General features: G+C 47.1%; 1 protein-coding gene across 3 annotated transcripts in view; it reads right to left on the bottom strand.

The window, feature by feature from the left end:
• Window positions 1-1,799: 1,799 nt before the first annotated feature.
• Window positions 1,800-23,080, bottom strand: part of ZDHHC7 (zinc finger DHHC-type palmitoyltransferase 7) — a 31,450-nt gene continuing 10,169 nt past the window's right edge. For all 3 annotated transcript variants that reach the window (XM_036440649.2, XM_036440650.2, XM_045582635.1), the window contains exons 2-8: window positions 17,621-17,706; window positions 13,872-14,203; window positions 6,854-6,978; window positions 6,572-6,668; window positions 5,773-5,854; window positions 4,548-4,678; window positions 1,800-3,900 (exon numbers count right to left, since the gene is read on the bottom strand). In XM_036440649.2, coding sequence (XP_036296542.1) covers window positions 3,724-3,900; window positions 4,548-4,678; window positions 5,773-5,854; window positions 6,572-6,668; window positions 6,854-6,978; window positions 13,872-14,186 — 927 coding nt within the window. In that variant the 5' untranslated portion in view covers window positions 14,187-14,203; window positions 17,621-17,706 and the 3' untranslated portion in view covers window positions 1,800-3,723. The remainder of the gene's footprint in view (window positions 3,901-4,547; window positions 4,679-5,772; window positions 5,855-6,571; window positions 6,669-6,853; window positions 6,979-13,871; window positions 14,204-17,620; window positions 17,707-23,080) is intronic.

Genomic DNA, 23,080 nt, shown 5'->3' with positions numbered 1-23,080 from the left:
AAGAAGGAACAGCACGTTTACCAGAACTCAAAGCATATGTCTCAGATGGAGATGCCAAGCAGGGCACCAAGGCAGATGGTTGTTCAATTTGAGGAGTTAGGACAAAAAAAGAGGATATTAGCTGCTTCCTAAGATTTTAAAATAAAAGAGCGAGGTCACATAAAACAGGAACCAGGACTGGATCCTCTCAGTGGCCTAGTTGGGAGTGGACAATGATGGTTTGGTATCTCCAATGTGCTAAATGAGATGTAATGAAGAGAAAATCCATGGTCTGGCTAAACCATCAACCGAAGGCGAGGGTCAGACCGGCTAAAATCTTGAAAAACTTGAACAACATACCCCTTTTCAAAGAACTACAAGGGAACATGATGAACAGTTGAAGAATCTGGAAGATGCAGAACCCAGGAAGCCGGAGCTCAAACACAGGAATCTTGGGAAAATAGCTGTGCAGGCACCTGAAGTCAGGGCTGCCTCCGGGGACAGGAGCGGAGGGTGTGAGGGCCACACCCAGAGAGGCTTGGGGGAGGGGATGTGGGGGAGAAGACTGACCAGCAACTTTAATCTTCGGGGAAAGCAAAAAGTTGTACATCCCAGAAACCTACTTGGTTTAGCACAAAATAGTCGTCATAGTATAAACTCTAATGAACAAAATGTGCAAAGTAAATATATTGGGTGAGTGGGGAGGGGAAGGGAGAGCAGGCAGTGAATCGAGGGGTGTCAGGAACTTGGAAATTGTGTGTTCTCCGAACTGAAAATGCACTGTGCATAGAAAGTTCTTCAGTAATCTTGTTTCCCAAACAGGCCAGCAATCAAGCCTTCCATTCTCTGGCTCAGCTTTCTGCTAACTGAACCACCCCAGATCTGCATCATCACTATCTTCCCTGTGACCTTGGGCTGCCTAAATTGTCAGTTGGATGGATAGGAGCAATGTGGTTTAACATCCGATCCTCAGGCAATGTTGCAGGTAGTGTACCCTTTCGCTGAAGCAGCGGAATGCTACTTTGGATCAATGTGGATTCTATGGGCGTCCCCATTCCTCTGCTTTCCCCATGCTATCCTTAAGGGTATTCTTCTCTGCATAGGCAAGCCAAACAAAAATCATATCTAATAGAAGATAAGATGTAGCCTACTTCCTCTTTAGTAATATTTTCATTTAAATGCAAATGTCGGACTTCTTAACTAGCCTCTGTAATGTCCTAATAAGAGGAATACAATTAACATCGCAGCAAATTTCTGCAGAGCCACCAACACAGGCTTGAGAGTTGCTGCTGGCCTGGTGTCCATTTGGTATGTATCTCTGTGTCCAGGACCCCATGTGTTTCTGCACGTCTGCAAGGCCGGCGAGTGCCCGTGGAAGAGTGCGTGTGGCTTCCTGGTGGGCATCGTTGGTCATTCGTGGAGCTGCCCATCTTCCGTGCGGTGGTAAGAGGGCACGGTCACCCTCTTCACTCATCTTTGGGTCCCTCAAGCACATTTGTTGAATGAAGTTATAGGAAGTTGAGATTCTGGATTGAAGAGTGATATTTTTTAAATTTAATTTTATTTCAAACAGCACTAAAACATGACAGCAATATTTAAGATAAAGCTAAGTAAAAGATGGCGTGCCAATTGAAGAGGAAAATATTAAATGTGGATAGGGCAGAGTGCGCATGAGCAGCATGTAAATGCCCATCACTTTTCACAGGCACTAGAGGCAAGGGGTGAGGGTCACAGCCAGGGGTGCTGGTGTCCCTAAGCCCAGGAAAAGCCACAGAAAACACACGGACAATCCACCAAGAACTCTACCACATAATAAACTGTTTGAGATCAGTCAACCGGTGATTTTATTTCATATAAAAGTTACATTGAAAGAAGAGGTTGAAAAGTCAAGTATACTTGATTTGCACATACTTGCCAAGTGTCACAGGATTCAACCACTTTGATAATTTATTGATAAACAAGATATACATATTAAAAGGCTCACACTGAAGCCCAATACACACGTCCAACCCAGACAACAGATGTGCAAATGAATATGCAAAACAATCTTGGGGAAACTCTCTGGATCACCCAGACGCACGGGTGCCTGGCCCTGGGACAGTGACACAGCCCCCATAGCGCACAGTTTCTGCAGTGACTCGATTCACTTCCACATCCTACGCTTTGTTCACTTGGGTACCATTTTGTCTCGAGTAGGTCCCTTTGTGGTTTTGCATCAGCAGTGGTAGAAGCCCTGATTAGGAAAGGGTACGGATCAATTAAAAACAGAAACAGAAACGGTTCACGGATGAACAGAAAGGCATGAAGACGAGGGGGGAGACACCAACTCTTCTCAGCGTGGGAGGCAGGCTCACGGAGACCCTCGGCCGGTCACAGGCGCTTCCTCACGGGTCCCGCAGAACATGCACAGACCAGGCAAGTTTAAGGCGAGTCCCCAAGCAGGGGAGCTGTTTGCTTTCTGGCATGATTTTTAGCTCTGCACCAAGGGTCCTTTTTTTTTTTTTTTAATCACTGGTGATGTGGGTAGAGAAACAAAAATGATTAAAAATAAAAAAAAAAGAAAGAAAAGAAAAACAAGCTGTTCCATCTTGAATATTCTTTGCAAGTGAGGGACACAAGAGTCCAGGGTTCATGGCCTGTGGTGCCCTCACCTTCTCAGTGATGCCAGGGGTCGACACGTGTCTCTCTCGGTGTGTACCTGCTGCGGAGCCGGCCCCTCTTCCGACACGCCCCCACTCCGCACAGGGGAAGGCCGCCAGGGGACGCGGCTCTTCTCTCACGGAGGTGCCACTCATACACCGCTAATTTGGGCACAACTAGTTCCGAGGTCCTCATGTGCTCAAGATTTTCAAGATAAAACGAAAACAGGAGGGCAACAGAGGACCACACAGGAATGATTGTTCTTTGGATCAAGGTATTCTCCAGTTTGCAATACATTCATCGTGAGCCCACGGGAGGAGGATCCCGGGGCAGCTCTCCCCGCTTCCCTGAAACGTCGGTTTCTAAAAAACAGTTTGTTTGCTGCTCACGGCCAATAAGTGTTACATCGCCTAAACAACACTGTCAATTTTAAAACACACATGCACGCGCGCGCGCACACACACACACACACACACGGACACAGACACGCACACAGACTTGCTGCAGGGTCAAAGAAGGCCCCTCCGGGCAGTGGGAGTGTATCTGGAGCCGCCTTCGTGTGCAATGCACAGATCGTTTGCAAATTCAGTGCGAATGTCAGAGCTAATGGAGACCAAAATGTACTTGTATGTAAACGCCCCTCCTGGACCAAGGGAGTGCGCTAATGAATCGCAGGGTCAGCAGGCCTCCCTGGGACCACTTAGTTGGAGAATTCTTTTCACTGGATTGACTTCCCGACTTCGTGATTGAAAACAGCAGCTCAGTACGAAGGCTTTAATAACCCGTGTACTATCACACAGCTTCTTAGAAATGCGAAGTAGTCTTAACAAAGTCCTAACTGAGCGGGAGGAAAATGACTTTTGGCTTTTTCACGTGGCCACCTCCCTTTCTTTGTTGTACAGGTGAAAGCACCTGCGTCATCCGGGTCCTAGTTTGGAAAATCTGCCACCTGCGACTGTAAATATGTAAGATTCTGCTTGCTGCAAGCAACTGGCTTGTGTAGGTTCCATTTGCCCTATTGGTCACAGATGAGTTGTCAATACCCTTTCAGACACCAAATAAATAATTTCAAGTCCATTCACAAGTTCTAGCAGGAGAGGGGTCTCAAACGGAGAACTCCGGGCCTCCTTTTCTGGGTCTCATTTGCAGTCGCCTAAATCGGAAGCCGACGAAGGGATTTATCCAGAGGAGGGAAGGCGGCCCCCCAAAGACAGACTTCATCCCCTCCCACCGCAGCCGCCGCTCCCAGGTCGGCTCCTCGCTTTTCAGTCTCTCGATCTCCTGGAAGTGGAAAGAAAAGCGTGTGGGTGGCAGTGCCAGGAAACCCCGACACTGCCAGGTTAGGCCACGTGCTGAAAAGGTGGGATGGCCACCAAACTGTCCCTCTGCACCAGAGAACGAGGTGCAGGTGAAGTGTGGGCTCTCCTTCCCGGCACCAGCCCCACGGCCTCCCTGAGCACAGCCAGGCCACAGCCGTGGCCAGGCCAATGTCACTCAGCCAGGCAGTGGCACCAGCGACAAGGATGGCCGAAGAGCCACAGAGGTGAGGAAGAGAGCTAGTCCTCCGGGCCAGGGGCAGCCTTTAACTCATTTACTACAAATATTTATCGAGCGTCTGCTTTAGGCCTACAGTTCAAAGGCATGAAGGCGATCCGTTCCTGCAACTCACTCGGCTGCTCCAGGGCTGGGTCTCCTGGAAACTGGGAGCCTGCCTGGCTCTGTTGACTCTCAGGTCATACTGATCCCTGAAATAGGCACTCGCATAAGAACAGGAAGAACAAATACAGCGAGCCTGTCGGTGCTTATCAAGGCGGCCCAATTAATCTCCGAGTTAATAATACACACACACCTCCTGTGGACATTAGAATTTCCCATTTACTCGAGCTCTCACCAAACCTTAAGCAAACACAGCCCCGGACGAAGCATACCGTTTCATCGTTGCATATTGAGTGGATCTGGGTGCCGAACATAACTGCAGTGAAAGTGAAAAACAGGAGACCCTCAAGGCACAGGAAGATCAACAGGATTACAGTGATCGGAGGTGAAAAATCACTGCATTCTGCGAACGAGAGAAAGTGGGTTGTGGCTGAACATCACAGCATAACAGATGCCCCAAACCGCAGGATGTGGTGAGGTGAGCTCCCAGGCCCCTCACAGTGGCGGCCCTGGGCCAGCCTCCGGGGAGAATGTGCCATTCTCTAAGTAGGCACACTCATTGTTCACCGAGGGGCGGAGGAGGTCGGCCTCCTGAGCGAAAATTCACACCACCGTTTCCGGTCAGCATTTTCCAAAGATTCCATAATGACTGAGGTTTCTATTAAGACTGTATCTGTGTATTAAAAAGCAACAAGAGCCAGAGAAGAAGAGAGGCAGGTGTACCGCCACACGGCCGCTCCTCCCCGCCCTGGGCAGGACAGCTGTACCTGCCTGGGCACCCAGGGCTGGACAGGCCATGCCCACCTTCACCACGCTCATTTAGTCATGAGGAGCACGCTGAACAGGCTAACCAGGTTTGATGGAAACAATACTAACTTCCCTCTAGTCTTCATATCTGCAAAATACAAATGGGACTATCTAACAGACATTATCAATGGACTAAGGAAGAATAGTTACTATAGAGCAGTGTTTTTCAACCTTTTTTGGGCAAAGGCACACTTGTTTCATGAAAAAAATCACGAGGCACACCACCATTAGAAAATGTTTAAAAATTTAACTCTGTGCCTATATTGACTATATATAAAGTAATTATCTTGAATAGGAATCAAATAAACACAAAGAAAGTATTTTATAATTACTTTATTATGAAATATTAAGTAAACAAAATAGTGAAAAATTATAAAATTCTTGTCTTGTCTGCACCTACGGCACACCAGGCAACATCTCGCGGCACACTAGTGTGCCGCGGAACAGCGGTTGAAAAACGCTGCTATAGAGAACTTCATTATGCTAGGAAAAAGGCAGTGTTAATACTTACCCAAATTCTTAAAAACAACAACAGAAAAAAAAACACCAACTCCTAAAATAAGAGCTAGGATTTCTTAAAAACAACTCCTAAAATAAGAGCTAGGATTTCTTAAAAACTGGAAAATCAATTTTCCTTTAAAGCCTCATCACTCAGCAGCGTGACTGCAGGAAAGACACACACGGCCTTACCTGTCCACTGCCCCCGGACGCAGGAAATGAACTGGAGCCCACAGAGAATCAGAGCGTGCACTGAAGACAGAGCTATGTACATCTGCAACAATGGAAAACTGGTCACGAGATAAGCAATCACCTATTTCTAGGAGCAAAGGCTGCTTAATCTGATGTGGTCGCCTCCATTGCATTTGTCAACAAAATGAATGAGGGAAGGAATCAATTGCAGTAGTTGACATCTCCTACCTGATAACATGCTGGACCAAGTTACATAATTTTATAGGAAAGCATACAGTAGGGAATCATGTTTTTTGTGTGTTTTTTAAAAAAATATATATTTTATTGATTTTTTACAGAGAGGAAGGGAGAGAAATAGAGAGCTAGAAACGTCGATGAGAGAGAAACATCGACCAGCTGCCTCTTGCACACCCCCTACCAGGGATGTGCCCGCAACCAAAGTGCACGTGCCTGACTGGAATCGAACCTGGGACCTTTCAGTCCACAGACCGACGCTCTACCACTGAGCTAAACTGGTTTCGGTGGGAATCATGTTTTAACTTCAGCAAGATCCTATTATTATAAGAACTGTGTATCTGAGAGAATTAAATGACAGAAAAACCTGAAGCACCATCAGCAGCATGTATTTATCTGTCAGATTACTTCCTTTTAGTCACAGCACAGAATTATAATGTGAATCCAGAGGAAAGGTCAGAGGGAAACTGGTCTGAGATTAGAATAAATTCACCAGCTCCAGACAAGATTCTAGTTTAAGAATTTAAAACTCAATGTAAGTTACCACATAAACACTTCTACTCACAGTAAAGAGCACAAAAAATCTCTGATTCTTTTCTCCTACACAATTGTTCACCCACGGGCAGTGATGGTCCATTTTCCGGATACATCTTTTGCAAATACTGAAAAGGAGAGGTTGGATTATTAGTATTCCATACTCTGAGGGAACACGACTCCAAGCCATGCATCCAATACACAAAATTGTAATGCTGGTGAGAGGTTACTGAGGGGGAATGCCTGTCCTAGGAGGGGCCAGGGTACCTGCAGTGGTGGGTGCACTTGGGCTGCCCCAGGGAGGGCAGGGTACCTGCAGTGGTGGGCGCGCTCGGGCTTGATACAGCAGCACTTGGGGCACTTGTAGATCACTTCTCCAGGCTTTAGCTGCAAACTCTCCATGTATTCTTTAGTAGCGTTTCCTCTGGGTACTGCTCCCTACAGGTTAATAAGAATGTTAAGTTAAGGAGAAGGAAAGGCTAAAAACAAGTCAATAAATGTAGAAATTAGTCTTAGGTTTATATATCACACAATAATTAGTTACCACTTAAAGCATATTAGCATCAAAAAATAACTATTTCTCAGGCAGGCCCAGTAGTTTTATTTTGCATGGAAAAATATGCATTAAAATGAACTCAAATACTTTATTATCCCTCATAAACTGGTAAGTCACATGAGTTGTGTATTTTTTTTAATTTAAATTCTTTATTGTTTAAAGTATTACATGAGTCTCATTTTTCCCTCCTTGACCTCTCCCCGGCTGCTCCCACCCCCCAGCACATGCCCTCACCCCCCTACCGTGTCCACTGGTTATGCTCATATTCATGCATACAAGTCCTTTGGTTGATCTCTTATCCCCCCTCCCTGCCTTCCCTCATAGGTTGGACAGTCTGTTTGATGCTTCTATGTCTCTAGTTCTATTTTGTTCATCAGTTATGTTGTTCATTATATTCCACAAGTGAGTGAGATCATGTGATATTTAGTCACAGGAGTTTTTCCTAGTTTGTGCAAGTTCCACAGAGCAAGGTTTGTGAAGCCTCTCCAACTCAAGGGCAGCTGATTATCACCATTTGTCGATCACCCCATTCTAATGTGGGTGGGGGGAGGATGGGGGGAGTGGGAGGGGGAGGGGGGTTGGCCTGATAATGCTACCCACAATTTCCTATCAGCTGCCATAGGCAACATTGAACAAAACAATCTCACAAAGGGCTTATCTTGTTTTTACATGTAATGCATCTGTGTCTGCCAACCTAATCCACACTCACACTCAAACCTGGAAATGGGGTCCTGAGTAACCGACTCAGCTCAGCGTCTCTGGCCAGGGGTCAGGAGCTGTAACAGTCAGTGCACATGCCCGACAAGCTAGGGGAGCTGGAGAAAGAGGAGTTAGGGAAAAATGAACGAATGGCAGGAGGCAGAGTGCTCGTGGCAGAAGTTGTCTTCACAGAACCAGGCAGGCTGCAGGCCGGACATGGGCAGTGGCCCCGAGAGGTTGCAATAGGGAGACAGCTTTGTTAGAACCCAGCTCTGTGTGGGGCCTCGTTTTCGGATGTGGATTTACTCCAGCTCTCCCAGGCGCTGGAGGGTTAATAAAGAACATGTTTGGCAGGACGCCTGGAGCACTGGTTCCTCCAAGGGTGCCCTTTATCAGCAGTCGGCAAGTGTCTCCTGAGAAGGCTGACGTTCATAAAAAAGGCTGGGCCCTGGCTGTATTGCCTTGATCTTTAACACATACACACACACCTACACAGACATATATATATACTAGAGGCCTGATGCATGAAATTCGTGCATGGGTGCAGTCCCTAAGCCTGGCTGGCGATAGAAGCATGAGCATCTGGCATGGAAGGGCAGGTCCAGGCTGACCTCTGGGTCCTGAGCAGCACCTGGGCTCCTAGGTCCCTGTGCGCCCCCCATCCGCCTGAGTCATGGCACCAAAGTCCCCTCGTGGAGATGCGGTGAGCCACAGGTTGGGGCGCAGTGTGGGCCTCTGGGCCACCCAGAGACGCCGCATGGAAACTGGGCAGCAGTGTGCTCTCTCCCAGCCAGACTTGCACACCGGCTCCTGTGCGAACCCATCTGGCCCCTGTGGTCCTGACAGCTGCAGCCCGGCTCACCCAGAAGAGGCAACGGGACAAGGTGGGCTCCTCCTGGGCACCCGGCACCTGAGCATGGGGGGCTTCCATAAAACGTGAGTCCTGGCATCCTAGGGGAGGGTAGCAGGGAGAGTGAGAGCGAGCGCGGTGGACACCCCACATTCTCACTGCACCTCCACTCCTCCCCCTGTCCCCAGGTAGCTGGCAAGAGGTTGCACCCCCCTACCTAGGCACTGTGGAAGGTTAGTCACTGCCATCCACCCCCAGTTCCCCGTCCCAACCTGAGGCCTGGCCCCATCAGGTGATCAGGGCTGGCTGGCTGCTGGTCACTGTCTGCAGGACAAACAGTTGAGGCCGGTACTCCACCCAGCTCCCTCTCTCAGATCCTGGGAGCGGGTACCGGCCCCATCTCCTGCCACCGCAGCTGGTCGCCCTCTGCGGGGCTATTGATCGAGGCCAAGCCCCCTGCCGCTGCCGCTGCCGCTGCTGGTCACTGTCTTCAGGGCAATTGGGCCCCTGCTCACACCCACCTTGACCTGGCACTCACCTGCTCCACCATCCCGCCAGTCTCACTCTTGTTGGGGCCCATTGTGGCCAACAGTGCCGCCACAGCTGCCTGCTGCCAGCACCATGTTACTGACAGTGCCATGTTCTGTGCCGCCCCCTGGTGGTTAGCGCACGTCATAGCTAGCAGTTGAACTCCCAGTGGAGGGGACGGTTTGCATATTAGGCTTTTATTATACAGGACTAGAGGCTCAGTGCACAATATTCATGCACTGGGGCAGGGGAGGGAGGGTCCCTCAGCCCTGCATGTTCCCTCTTGCAGTCTGGGACCCCTCAGGGGATGTCCACCGGCCAGCTTAAGCCCAATCCCTAAGCCAGCAGTCAGACATCCCTCTCGCAGTCCAGGTCTCTTGCAGTCCAGGATCCCTGAAGACCATTAGTTCCAAGGCACTAGCGAACCCAGCATCACCAGCAGGAAGTAAGGCCTCCAGGAGGTGCTCTGGGGAAGAGGGACAGGAGGGACTGTGGGTAAAGTGTGCCCCGCCCAACCCTCTACTATAGTTGACTTCCCTCCTAGCACCGAGGGAGTCAGTTTCATTGTCTTAATATGGGAAAGCTGTTTTGGCCAAGGTCCTAGCATTTCCTAACACTCAATGTGTCTCCATAGGAAGATTTAAAAAAATTAAGGGTTTAAACTCTTATTTTTTAAAATTAAAATCAGAATGCTGGGTGCAACATTTTACTTAATTTACATACCCCAATTTGGAGTCTTTTAAGTTTCCTCCACCAATCCCACAGTCTTACTGCTGTTATGATTTTATAAAACACCATGGCATATAACCGCTCCTGGTGACAGTTCAGCATCACACATTTCCATAAGAGGAAATGGACCAGATTTAAAACTCCAGCCACCTCAATTTTTATGAGACACACATGTACTTTTCCATAGGAAAAACAAACGTGATAAATACCCTTCTGAAAAGCAGATTATGACTCCTCCCCTCCTTTTTTTTTTTTTTTTAGGAAATTACTTATGATATCTTAGTGAAGAAAGCTTGTATCTCTTGAGGGTTAGGCAAACGGTCGCTGTGAGAAACTGGTGACTGGAGCCTCCCTTGTGGTGTGCTGGCATTTGCTGGCTCCAGACATTCCGTATGGCTGCTCAGAACCCTGGGCAGCCAATGGAGCGCCTCAAGGCCCGGTCTCCTCAGGACTTGGAGATGATTTCCCTGAGGCCCTGCAGTGATGGCCTACACGTCAAAGCTGAGTCTTTCAAGGTGAACTTTCGAAGATCAGACACCCAGTAGAGGAGCTGGCCTGTGCTCGGCTCGCACCGCCAGCAGATGCTGCGTTCATGGTCCACTCCAGTGTCTGGTCTTCTGGTTGGCTGTTCAACCAAAGTGTAATATGCTAATGATATGCTAAGGCTACGCAACTGGTCGCTATGATGTGCACTGACCACCAGGGGTAGACAGTGGATTAGTCGACCAGTCGCTATGATGTGCACTGACCACTAGGGGGCAGATGCTCTGAATGGTAGGTTAGCTTGTTGCTGGGGTCCAGCTGATTGGGATTGAGTGAGATGAGTCGGACACAACCTGGAACCCTTCCACCATCCCTCCCTGGCTGACCAACCTCCTGCCTCCCTCCCGCCCCGACCATGCACCGGTGAGGTTCCTCAGCCTGGCCTGCGCCCTCTCACAATTCGGGACCCTTGGGGGATGTCAGAAAGCCAATTTCGGCCCAATCTCTAAGGCCAGGCAGAGGGACCCCACTGGTGCACAAATTCGTGCACCAGGCCTCTAGTAAATATATCCTCGGGTGAGGATTAAAAAAAAAAAAAAATCCCAAGAGAGAAGAAACTACTGAGATCGAGAGATATAAGAGATAGGTCAACCAATTGCAAAATACAGACCTTATTTGGATCCTTATTCAAACAAGAAGAATGTAAAAGAACTGAGACCACTGAGGAAATGTGAGCTCTAACTGGAGAGGTAGGGAGAAATTAATCAGTAGCTTCACAGGAGCTATGGGCATTGAGGCTATGCTTTTACAAAGAAGAGCCCGTACTTTTTAAAGATACACACAAATATTTACAAATAGTTTATAGTGTCTGAGATTTACTTCCAAGTACTCTGGGGAGGGGAAGAGAGGGAGTTAGGTGATGGTATGGCTGACACAAGACTGACCATGGGGTTCATGACACTTTTTTCTCTACTTCTGTGTAAGTGTGACACTATCTATAATAATAAAAGCGTAATATGCTAATTAGACTGGACATCCTTTCAGGCTACCTTCAGGCTACCTACCTCGATGAAGCCAGAGCTGCAAGGGAAGCCCGGGTCCCGGGTGCCAGAGGGAAGCCAGTGCTGACAGCCGGGGGAAGGAAGGCCTACTCCTGTGGGAATTTTTCTACATCAGGCCTCTAGTCTATAAATAAGAATTTAACATGAAGCAGGGGCTTTGGAGTCAGACAACTCTTGTTCGAATCCCAGCTTTGTGTGGGGTCTCATTTACTCCACCTCTCCCAGGGGCTGGAGGGTTAATGAAAGAACACCTTTGGCAGCACCTGACGCAGGACCAACGCTCCTCCAAGGGTGTGTGGTACATGAATCAAATTCCAATGGAAAAACTGATTGATGTCCATGATTTCAACTCCTCCTCTAGTGTAGTCTGCCTCCTCATGCTTCCATTCAACACCAGTGATGCACACACCCACCAGGGACAGAGAAGACGTCCCGCACACACCTTCTCCCCCAGCTCTTGGGACTTCCGGTAAGAGTTCTGGGGCCTTTTCCCAGAGGAGGAGAGGGGTAGGGCCGGGCGCTGCACAGCCAGGTGTGAGAGACAACTGTACTGAACAGGGGAAACACACTCTGACAAGGAGTTTCTGCCTGGTCGGCCCTCCTCCCCCCAAGGCCCCGCCCTGCACACTCACAACTAGGGAGCTGTGTGTGGAGGTGGTCCCATCACCAAAATGCTACAAAGGATGGACTCATCCAGCTTTCAATATCCAGGAAGATGGTCCACACTAACAGGGCTTTCCCTGCAATGAATACAGAGTAGAAATCACTGATTTGGGCCCTGGCCCTGTAACTGCCCCTCTGTGGCCTGGGTACTATTGTGTGGTGTTGGTGCTGCAGTGAGGACAGGGGGTGGATGCACAGAGGCCAGGAGCAGGTGTGTTCCCAGCGGGAGGCTTTGTGTGTAAAGGGGAGGAGAAGAGGGTCCTTTAAACCAGCTATCACCACCCTTTGAGACCTCATGGACCACCGGATGGTGACCATGGCTTTAAACATCTCTGAGGGACATCAGATTCGGTGATGGCGAAAGACCCCACAATCAGGTGAAGCTATAAAACCATGGGCAGGCTTAGCTTCCAAGTTGTCACTTAAGTGCTGCTCCCAATTGCCCACTGGCTGGGCCTATGACACTGTCCGAGGCCCAAGACCTCCACTGTGCAAACAGGCAACAGAGTGAATAATCTAGAGTAACATCCTGTGACACGAACTGAGACACAGCCAAAGTCAACATGTCAACCACATTCCGTGGACTGATCAATATTGGTTTATTTTCAGGCAAAGGCCTAGTCTTGTGTATAAAAAAGTTTTATAAGAAAATATTAACTTCTTGGTACCTTTTAAGAGAAAGCTTACCAACAGACAAGAGCCCAGTAGACTTGAATGTACAAATCAGGAGGCCCTGTACCCATGGCTTAAAACCACTCTTGTAATGCTGTGGTGGAAAGAACCTCTTCAAACTGAACTCCACACCGACCACGAAACCTAGCCGTGACACCTGCAGCAGTTCCGCTGGTGGGAGAACTCCCCTGGGCTGCCTCCCAGGATGAGCCTCCTCTGGACTCTGGGATGAGCCTGGGCGCCAGTCTGGGGGTGACTCCTGGCTGAACTTTGAGGATCATTACCACTTTGCCTAACCAGAGGATGCCTCAAAATCTCAGGTTAGCAGCCTTGTGCCCAGCATGGAGGTTCTGAGTCCAGGGCCTTCAAGACATCAGGAAGCAGGGCAGTTCACTGTGTGAGAGCTGGCCCATCTTTAATGCCAGGAAAACTGCTCCAAAGACAAGCCCAAAGTGCTGCCCTGGTTCTCACACACCAGTGCCAGCTCTCTCACCGCACTGAACCTGATCTCTGTTTAGCAACCGCTTTCTCCAAGGTCACACTCACACCCGATATAACCCGTAATCAATGAGTTCTCCCTCTCTGCTTTGTAGCGCAGCTGAACCTTGAACTTTTACCAGCTAGAATGAGACGTTTACTTCTCATTTTAGCTGGGACTTAAAAACAAGAGAATTACAAAGCTAGCAAGAACTCAGAGGTAATAGGTATCCTTTAGCCCAAAGAAGTTAAATTAGTTGCTTACAGTCAAAGGCAATTGAAAAGGTTAGCACAGTAGTAAAATCTAGATTCCCGGATCTCTCAGCTTTCAGTCCATTCCTTAGAGAAATTAAATATTTAAACTAGGAAGGATTTTAGAAATTACTTGGTACAATCTCTTCATTTGAATAAACAGCCAGCAAGAATATTTTTCATTGACATACCGTGATATCACTTCTGTTTAAGCAATACTTATTCTCCAGTGAAAAATGCTACAAGCGTATTTCTAGGAATTAGTAAAAACCTGAGGTTACAGGAGCAAGAGGCCGTCTGCTGCACGGCCCATGTGGTGACAGACCAGACTCATGAGGAAAACCCAACGGCGAGTACTCACAGGGTCGGTGAGCATGGTTCTCAGGTGAGATGACAGGGCAAGCACCGCTAAGCAGTTAAAAATGACTCCGTTGACCACGGAGTACCAGAAGTCTTTGGAAGGCAGCAGCATGACAAATGTCACCACAAAGTCTGCATAGACGACCAGAAGCCACGTCATGACAGCGCAGATCATGCCACAGCCGTCATGGATGAACCACACCCTGTCTGCCGAGTCAGCCTCAGAGGAAGAGGAGGATGAAGAGTCGTAATTGTCATTTTCGATCAGGAGAGGATGGTGTTCGACATCTCGGAGCCGGTGTCCTGATGACGGCATGATTTCCCCGATGCACCCTAGAGGGGGATTGGACACAGAGCTGATGAGGCTCCTGGGGAGCACACTGAGGGCCAGCCACTGCCACAGATGGACAAAGATAATGAAAAGAACAAACCCAATGCAGAATCACAGCACCCAAGTTCCAAAGCCCCAGTGGACACGAGACTTGTACCATGGCTGCCATCCACTGTCCACACCATGGTACTTACCTGTGTTTTCTCAATGTGATTCTCAGTTAATTTTCATTCCTCCCTCGTTTTAACTCTGATAACACGTGATCATGTTTTGTAGGCAGGCTCCCATCTTTATCTTCTTCAATTCTATACAGTTTCTAGAATGCCCTTCCTCTCTATTTTAATCTTTTAAAGTTTCCTTCACTTATTAATCCATTCTTTTGATACCTTTCCTATATTTCCTACAGTTCCTGATACCTGAGAACATACAGGGTCCAACAAAAGGAAAGAGGAGCTTGCATTTTTCCTAGCAACTTGTTTAAACATATGACCTTCTCTTATCGGTGTTTGGTATAAAAGTAGTAATACTCATGATAAAGACAAGGGGGAAAAAGAGTCAGAGTTCATTTGGCTTTAGCGTTCATTTAAGGGACAGAAAATCACTGACAGCCTTTTAGCAAATGACCCAAGTGCTTTCTCAGCACAGGCGCACTGCTCATCTTTCAGACAAGCACAGAGCGAGGGCCTCGCCCCTCTGTGAAGGAGCAGGATTAGTGAGAATGGGTGCTTTTGAATCAAGTCTGCTACAAGTGATTACCAGCAGTCTTCGAATCTGGGCATTTCGATATACTAGTATACATACATACATACCCACACACACACACCCTATCCTATATAGTAAAACCCTAACATGCAAATCAACAAAACAGTAGAACAACCGGTCGCTATGACGTGCACTAACCACCAAGGGACATATCCTCAATACAGGTGGTGGTCAGTGGGCTCCCACAGGGGGAGCACCGCTCAGTCAGAAGCCGGACTCACGGCTGTGAGTGCAGTGGTGGTGATGGTGGGAGCCTTTGCCACCTCCACTGAAGGCAGGTGGTAAGGAGCAAGGGGTCTCGGACTGCGAGAGGGATGTCCGGCAGGCGGACATTCTCCGAGAGGTCCAGGACTGTGACAGGGCGCAGGCCAGGCTGAGGGACCCCCTCCAGTGCACGAAATTTCACGCACCGGGCCTCTAGTGTATATATATTTACTTTAGAAAGGAAGGGGGAGAGAGAGATAGACCAATAATGAGAGAGAATCATTGATTGGCTGCCTCGTGCATGCCCTCTACTGGGGATCAAGCCTGCAACCTGGGCATGTGTCCTGACTGGGAACTGAACTGTGACCTCTTGGTTCCTAGTAAGATGCTCAACTACTAAGCAACACTGTCTGGGTCATTTTTTTGTTTGTTTGTTTTTTCCTTAAATGCAACTGAAGCATAGTAATTATGAAAACATTTAATGAGTGAATGAACTTACAGATGAGAGTTCATTCTGAAAATATTTTGAAAATTCCCCCTTTATATAAAAAGATGGACTGGTATAACAGAGAAATAAAAAGAGGTGCAAACTGGTTCTGCCTACCCCACTCTAACGTCTGACTCTACAAGAGGGCTGACACTATCCGGAAGCTTCTCTACTAGCCTAGAACCCTCAGGGCACGCTCATCCGTTGCACCTGCAGTGCATGGAAGCCTTCCACCACAAGAGCTGCTGTCTTCCCTCCCTGTCGACCTGGATGAAGGGTCTGGTCCTCTCTTCCTGTGCTCCCTTTGGTGCCTGTGTACTGTTGGCAAGTACATGTTTGTTTACAGGCAGATCAACAACAAGAAACTGGTGCCTCTCAGATGCGATTATTTCCTAGTGACTTCCATAAGTTTCTTACTGAATCATAACTGTGCATCAAGACCTTAAGCTGAAAAATTCCTCCAACAGAACCCCTCTGCTTTACGGTGAGTCCTCCAGTAGAACGCTTTCTATGAGAACCAATGCTTGTTTGCTGGGCAGTAAGATAACGAGCTGCACAGCCACACAGACTAGCCTTTTGTCAGCACCATGTTTGTGCAGTGTGAGCTCCACCCCGAAATCAGGACCTTGAATGGCTTCTACAATAAAAGCACACATGCTGACCAGCTGAGCCAATCCAGCCTAACCTTCTGGTGGAGGCACTGGTGCGAACAGCCAGAGTGCAGGATGCAGCCAGTGGTGCTACACCTTGGCTGGGGGTGCAGATGGCAGGAAGAGTAGCCACAAGGACACCTGCCATTGGCATGACAGGACATTCCTGGAAGTGCATAACAGAATGCTGGTGCATAATGCTACGTGCTTTAGAGCCAAAGTTGTGAAATCCACTAGAAGACAAAGGGAAAAATAATCTGATAGCCAGAAGTGACTTACTTTTCAAGAATGTAAGCAATGGACACAGCAAGGTTAAACTGGATGTGTTCAGTTATCTCTTATCAACTGCACGAATTTTCTGCTGAGTCACTGTATCCACTTCACTAATGCAGCAGGAAGGGAAGGGAGGAAATGAAGAACCAATTCCTTTACATTGAACTAATCTAAAAATATGGGGAGCATGAGAGCAATGGTACAGTGATTCTCAATGCAAAACTAAAATATACACACTTATTACAATAAGGCTGCAATCTTATTCTACCCTAAACACCAAAATTGCTATTGATTTAATACTCCTGAAAACCATTTTTGGAAGAAACTTGAAAACACTATGCATTGACTGATGGTCAAGAAGATGTCACATCATCATTTTCCAACTTAATGGGATTTTTATCTATTCTCCTGAAGCTAAACTGCTGGTCTATAATAATAAAAGCATAATATGTTAATTAGACCAGACAGCCAAACGACCTTCCAGACATCATTCCGGATAAAGCTGTGGTGGCGGCGGGAGGGCAGAGGCAGTTAGGGGCAATCAGGCAGGCAGGCGAGCAGTTAGGAGCCAGTGGTCCCAGATTGTGCAAAGGATGTCCCAGATTGTGAAAGAGTGCAGAGAGGGTGCACTCCCCACCCTCCCCCTCACTCCATGCACAAATTTCGTGCACTGGGCCTCTAGTGCTAAATAAAGCCTGGTTTCACAGAACACAAAAACTACACTGAGGACCTCCATTATTTAAGGGGACAACTGTACAAGCAAAAACATTCCATTCCATTTCATTTACACTGAGCATTCACCTCACCTTGTGAAACTTGCTAATAACAGTCGCTTTCTGGATGCCCTGCCCCACCCCATGATACACTCTCCTTCTGGGACAGGTGGTAAGCAAATCAAGGACAACAGGTGGAGAGAAATATTTCCTTATCACCATTAACCTTTTGTGTGGCCTCTATGGCCTGTTCCATGGATGCAGTCACATGTGTCATCTGTCAAAAAGGCAATAGTGATTAGACACCTGAATAAAGAACCACATGCTTACCTCACAAATTACTTTGAAACATTACTTGAACATTTTGCGCCTTTTCTTCAGGATCTGAAGGTACATACTGTCCTATGTGATAGGATCTGAAAGAAAAAAAATTGATTGGAAAAGTGTTATTTTATGACAGAAGAGCATACAATATTTCCTAGGGTACGATTAATTTTTGGAGCATATATAACCAACATAACATTTTACACATAAAGTGCTATTATTGAGAACAATCCTTAACTATGAATCTTACTGCTCTAAATTTTCACTCCTAGTAAACTGATTCCCAATTCTGAAAATTACACATTTTAAGTCTGTCATTTTCCCTCTTGCTATTTTAGCCTCAGTGTTGCATACAAATATTTTAAGCTGAGACCAAATCTGTGGAGCCTGCATCCCGACAGTCAGCATTTGTTTTATCAGCCACAGCAAAGAGTTTAAGAGGGGCAGAATGAGACAGGGGGTAAGAAGTGCCGGATGGAAGGAGGAAGTCACGTGAAGGACCATGGTGCACGTGGTGAGGACCACCCTTTGAATAAAGAAGCTCCCAGTTCATATCTCCCACTTGGCTCACTGGCAGGTGAGCGAGTAGACAGTTTCTCTAGAAGCCCTTGTGTAGCCCAAGAGAAAAGGCCTGGAGATACCAAGATGCAGGGGTCAGACACCAACAAAGAGGCCAGATTCACTGCCAGATTTCCCTGAGACAAAGGCGCCAGAGGACATCCTGCCAGGGCTCAGCCCAGCCCATTCCTGAATATGAACAAACAGCCAACAGGCAGGCGTTTTGAAGAAAACCCAAAACAGGTCTCAATGAAGACTGCGCCCCAAAAAGAAACAGGGGGAGAAAAAGAATTCAGAGCAAGCATGACATACAGTGAAGAAAACTTAAGAAGAAATAAGAAACTGTATCTGTGAAACAAAAAGAGGAACATTATGAGGACTTCCTAGTTATTGAATAATAAAAATATGACGGTAGAATTTTGAAATCTCAAAAGTAGGACGGGACAGAGAAAGGGGAAATCTCCCAGAAAGGAGAACTAAAGGACGAAGAGAAGGACCTTGGAGGAAAAGTAAGACTAGAGGACCAGTCTGGGGGACCGTCTTCCAAACAGCAGGCGGTCGGCAGGCAGCATCCAACCCCTCCTGCAGCACAGCTCACAGCTGCTTCCGTTCTGCTGCCTGGCTGTGCGCCCTACGGCCTGTCCATTCCGTTTTTATCCAATATTGTATTTTTCTGCTTAAACAAACCCTCAGCTGGTGTCTTTTCTTTTTTAAATTAAGTTTAGTAAGGTAACACGGGTTAATAATTATATAGGTTTCAGAGGTACAGTTCTAGAATACATCATCTGTGTATTACACTGTGTGTGCACCACCCAAAGTCTAGTCCCCTTCAGTCACCACATATTTGACTCCCTATGCCCTCTTCATCTTTCCCCACCCCCTTTCCCATCTGGTAACCGCCATACTATTGTCTGTGAATTTGTTTGTTCCTTTAGTGCTTTTTATTTTATATCCCACATATAGGTGAAATCATATTGCTGTTTGCATGGTATTCTCACAATCCATCCATGCTGTCACGAATGGCAGGATCTCATCTTTCTATAGCTGAGTAGTAGTCCTCTGTGAATATGTATCACATCTTCTTTAGCCAATCATCTGTCGAAGGACTCTTGACTTGTTTCTACATCTTGGCCACTGTGAATAATGATAGGGGTACTATCACTATTAATGTATTTTTACAAATAAGTGTTTTCAGGTGGATATCCAGAAGGACTGCCAGGTCATATGGTAGTTCTGCTCTTAATTTTCTGAGAAACCGCCACACTGTTTTCCATGGCTGTATTCCCACCAGCAGTGTGCCAGGGTTCCCTCTTCTTCACATCCTCTCCAACACCTGTTATTACTTGTCTTATTGATGATAGCCATTCTAACAGGTGTGAGGTGGTATCTTGTGATTTTGATTTGCATTTCCCTTAAAGCTAGTGAAATTTTCATAAATCTTGTGGCCACCTCTATGTCTTCTGGTCGTCTGCCCATTTTTTAATGGGAAACAATCTAATTAAAATATGGTGGTGTTTTCTGAAACCAAGATGCCTGACTTGGACACTGGTGTGGCAGAGGGTGAAGAGATGGGGATCTGGGATGGATTAAGAGGCCTGCAGGGCCCTGGCTGGTGTGTTAAGGTGGTTAGAGCAGCGGTCGCCAACCGATGGTCCATGGACCACTGGTGGTCTGTGAGGTCCAAAAGGTTGGTGACCCACACACCAAAGGGTCATCCCTGGCCCCAGTTGGGGCAATGCAGGAGGTAACCAATCGATGTCTCTTTCACACCTCTCTCTCTCTCTCTCCCTCTCCCTCTCCCTCTCTCCCTTTTTCCCTCCCTCCCTCCTCCTACTCTCTCTAAAATTCAATGGGAAAAATATCCTCAGATGAGGATTAAAAATGAAAAATTTAAAAAGAAAAAAGAAGAGTAATGGAGGATATGTTTCCTTAGTCCCTGCCACGAAACAGATCTGGTGTTCCAGTACCCAGAACTGCTCAGTGCTTCCTCTCAGGTTTGCCATACCCCGACCTGGGCCAGGCTCTGCAGTCAGCCTCCCTGCCCACCCCACCCACTGCCATCTCCTCAGGACTTGGTTCACCCTCTGCACCTACCTGTACACCCTCCTGCCCTGCCCTCAACACCACCCTAACCTATTTCTGACTCCAAGTCCCTTCTGAACTTGTTAATGACAAATGTGGCCATAAATGCCAAGCTGCTTAATCTAATGGTGACTTTTAAAATATGGTGTTTGTATACAGTACCTTTATTAAATTACCTAAGCAACAGCCAACAACTTTAAGGGTATTCAGGAGTCAAGACCCCGCTTAGATTTACTTTTAACTGTTATCTTTGGTTAAATTTCTTAATCTCTTTCCCTCACTATTTTCCGTGGCTATAAACAAGATGTATATTTCTCATAAACAAACTAAAAACAAATAAAGTAAACAAAATATATTAGTTTCCTTTGGTGATCAGTTGCTACAAAAAAAATAATTAAGTTACAAATCACTTCACTAAGGCAATGAAAAGAAAACCTACCCCACAGCTTGGTATTCATGTTTATATTAATATGCTGTTTGAATTATCATTGTTTTACTATTCATACTCTCACTGATGACCTATATAAAACACAGAAATAAGCAAGTTTCTGCTTCAGACACATAAACAGCATAAGAAGCTTATGCCAGCTGAGAGCCACTGAATACAAACATGGGGACAAGGAGGTGCAAGCCCCACTTCCCATGAGCAACCAAGGACAGGAGCTTGGCCCAGCTCAGCTCACAAACTAGCAGAGGTGGGAGGCAGCCTTGTAAATAATGTGCTAAGTGTTATCCCTAAATTAGGAGCAAAGTGTGGAGGGAGAGGTGACAAAGACCAATTCTGCTGCAGGATCCAGAGCAAGTGTCAATAAAGAAGACAGCAGGATGGGCCTGATGAACAAGCCAGATAGCACAGGAGGAGAGAGTGGTGTAAAAAGGCGCAGGGGGCAGAGGGCAGGGGAGAGGGAAGGGAAATGTGACCTAAGTATGGACTGGGGTCCAAAACAACGCTCTCTGATGCCCAGCTAAAGAGTTTGAATTCTGCTAGAATGGGAGGAACCACAACTTAGGTAAAGAGACAGATGTTTTTAAAAGATAACTGATGACCAAGTGAGACCAGGATGGAAGGAACAAGGCAACCAGGAGGCTGTGACCCAGAGCAGATGATGGAGGCCAGGGCCAAGAGGAAGGCAGGCCTTGAAGGGGCTGAGAGGCAGTTCCAGCAAGAAAAAGCATAGCCACCAAAGCGGAATGGACGGGGCACAGTGTGGGGAAATAAAGGCACTGGAACATATTACTGCCCTGGCTGAACTTCTCATGGAACATGGGAGCTGCAGACTCAGGGAGAGTGCTGCGACTGGGGCACGAGGAATTGACTAGCAGAGCTGACCAGCTGCCAATGAACAGCTGATCTTCTCCAGCCCCAACCTAGAGATGGAATGAGAAGCCCAGCGCAGAGGGAAGAGGTGAAGTGGGACCGGATGCTCTCATCCAAGAGGCCACAGAAGTGTGAGGCTGAAACCCTGGAGAGCACAGACAGGAAGGGGGGGCGGGGGGGGGGGAAAGAACAGCCAGGAAGGAGGGCAGGAAGGAAGTTAAGGGCAGGAAGGAAGGTGGGAGCAGTCAACAAGGGAGGGGCAGGAGATGCCAGGTGGATTCAGCTTCAGGAGTGCCAAGAGCTGCCCTAGTCGGTGTGGCTCAGCTGGAGCGTCACCCCATATACAAAAGGATGTGGTTTGATTCAGGTCAGGGCACATACCTAGGTTTTGGGTTCGACCCCCCAGTTGGGCACTTGTGGGAGGCCGATATTTCTCTCTACCCTCCTCCCCCAATCTCTCTCTCCTCTCCATCTCTCTCTTCCCTCTCCTACCTTCCCTTTCTCTCTCTCTCAAATCAATAAACATATCTTCAGGTGGAGATTAAAAAAAAAAAGTGCTAAGAGCTTGGAGACAGGGTGATGAGATAATTAAAGAAGAAGAAAAAAAGTTTTATGTAGTTAAGTAAAGGACATAGATAGCTAGAAGGAAAAGTGGGGAGATTTTTTTTTTTTTTTAATTTCTTCTCACTTAAAGCTACAATTATCTTCAAGAAATATTTGGTCTCACCATTTTACAGATGACCACTATGGTCCCACAAGATTTAAGAACCCACCCAAAGTCTCAGTTAGTCTCTGGGACTCCATGAGAGACCCACCAAGACTGACCACGCCACACTTAAAAAGCCTAGGACAGCTTAACTCAGCCTTAGCTGGTATGGCTCGGTTGGCTGGAGCATCAGTACGTACACCAAAAGGTGGTGGGTTCGATTCCCAGTCAGGGCACATACCCAGGGGGCATGTTCAATCCCTGGTCAGGGCATGTGCCAGAAGCAGCCTATCGATGTTTTTCTCTCTCTTTCTTAAAATCAATTAAAAAGAGAGAGCTAATGTTTTTTTAAAAAGTGATTGAATATAAAGAGAATGAAGAGTACATGCTAGGTAAACCAATTAGGCTGTCAGACTAAGAGAATATAAGCTAAGAGATCCAGTCATGCGTGTTCCGGTTGCTTTTTTTATTTCTAATTTGTACTTATTTGAACGTGTCCTACAACTACAAAAGCATTGTAGGCTCACTTTTATCTGTTTTTAAAGAATTGGGGTCTAGTCCTGGACAGTTGGCTCAGTTGGTTGGAGAATCATTCCATACACCGAAGACTGCAGGTTCAATTCCAGTCAGGGCACATACTTAGGTTATGGGTTTGATCCCCAGTTGGGATACATGTGAAGGCACCCAACCAATGTTTCTCACTCTCCATTCCTCTCCCCCTTCCTCTCTCTCTAAAAATCAATAAAAACATATCCTGGGGTGAGGATTAAAACTAAAAAAAAAAAGAAAAGAAAAAAAAAAG

Source organism: Pipistrellus kuhlii, unplaced genomic scaffold (genome assembly GCF_014108245.1).
Source record: "Pipistrellus kuhlii isolate mPipKuh1 unplaced genomic scaffold, mPipKuh1.p scaffold_m20_p_17, whole genome shotgun sequence".
NCBI classification, from domain to species: Eukaryota; Metazoa; Chordata; class Mammalia; order Chiroptera; family Vespertilionidae; genus Pipistrellus; species Pipistrellus kuhlii.
This window is presented reverse-complemented; position numbering and strand designations above follow the sequence as displayed.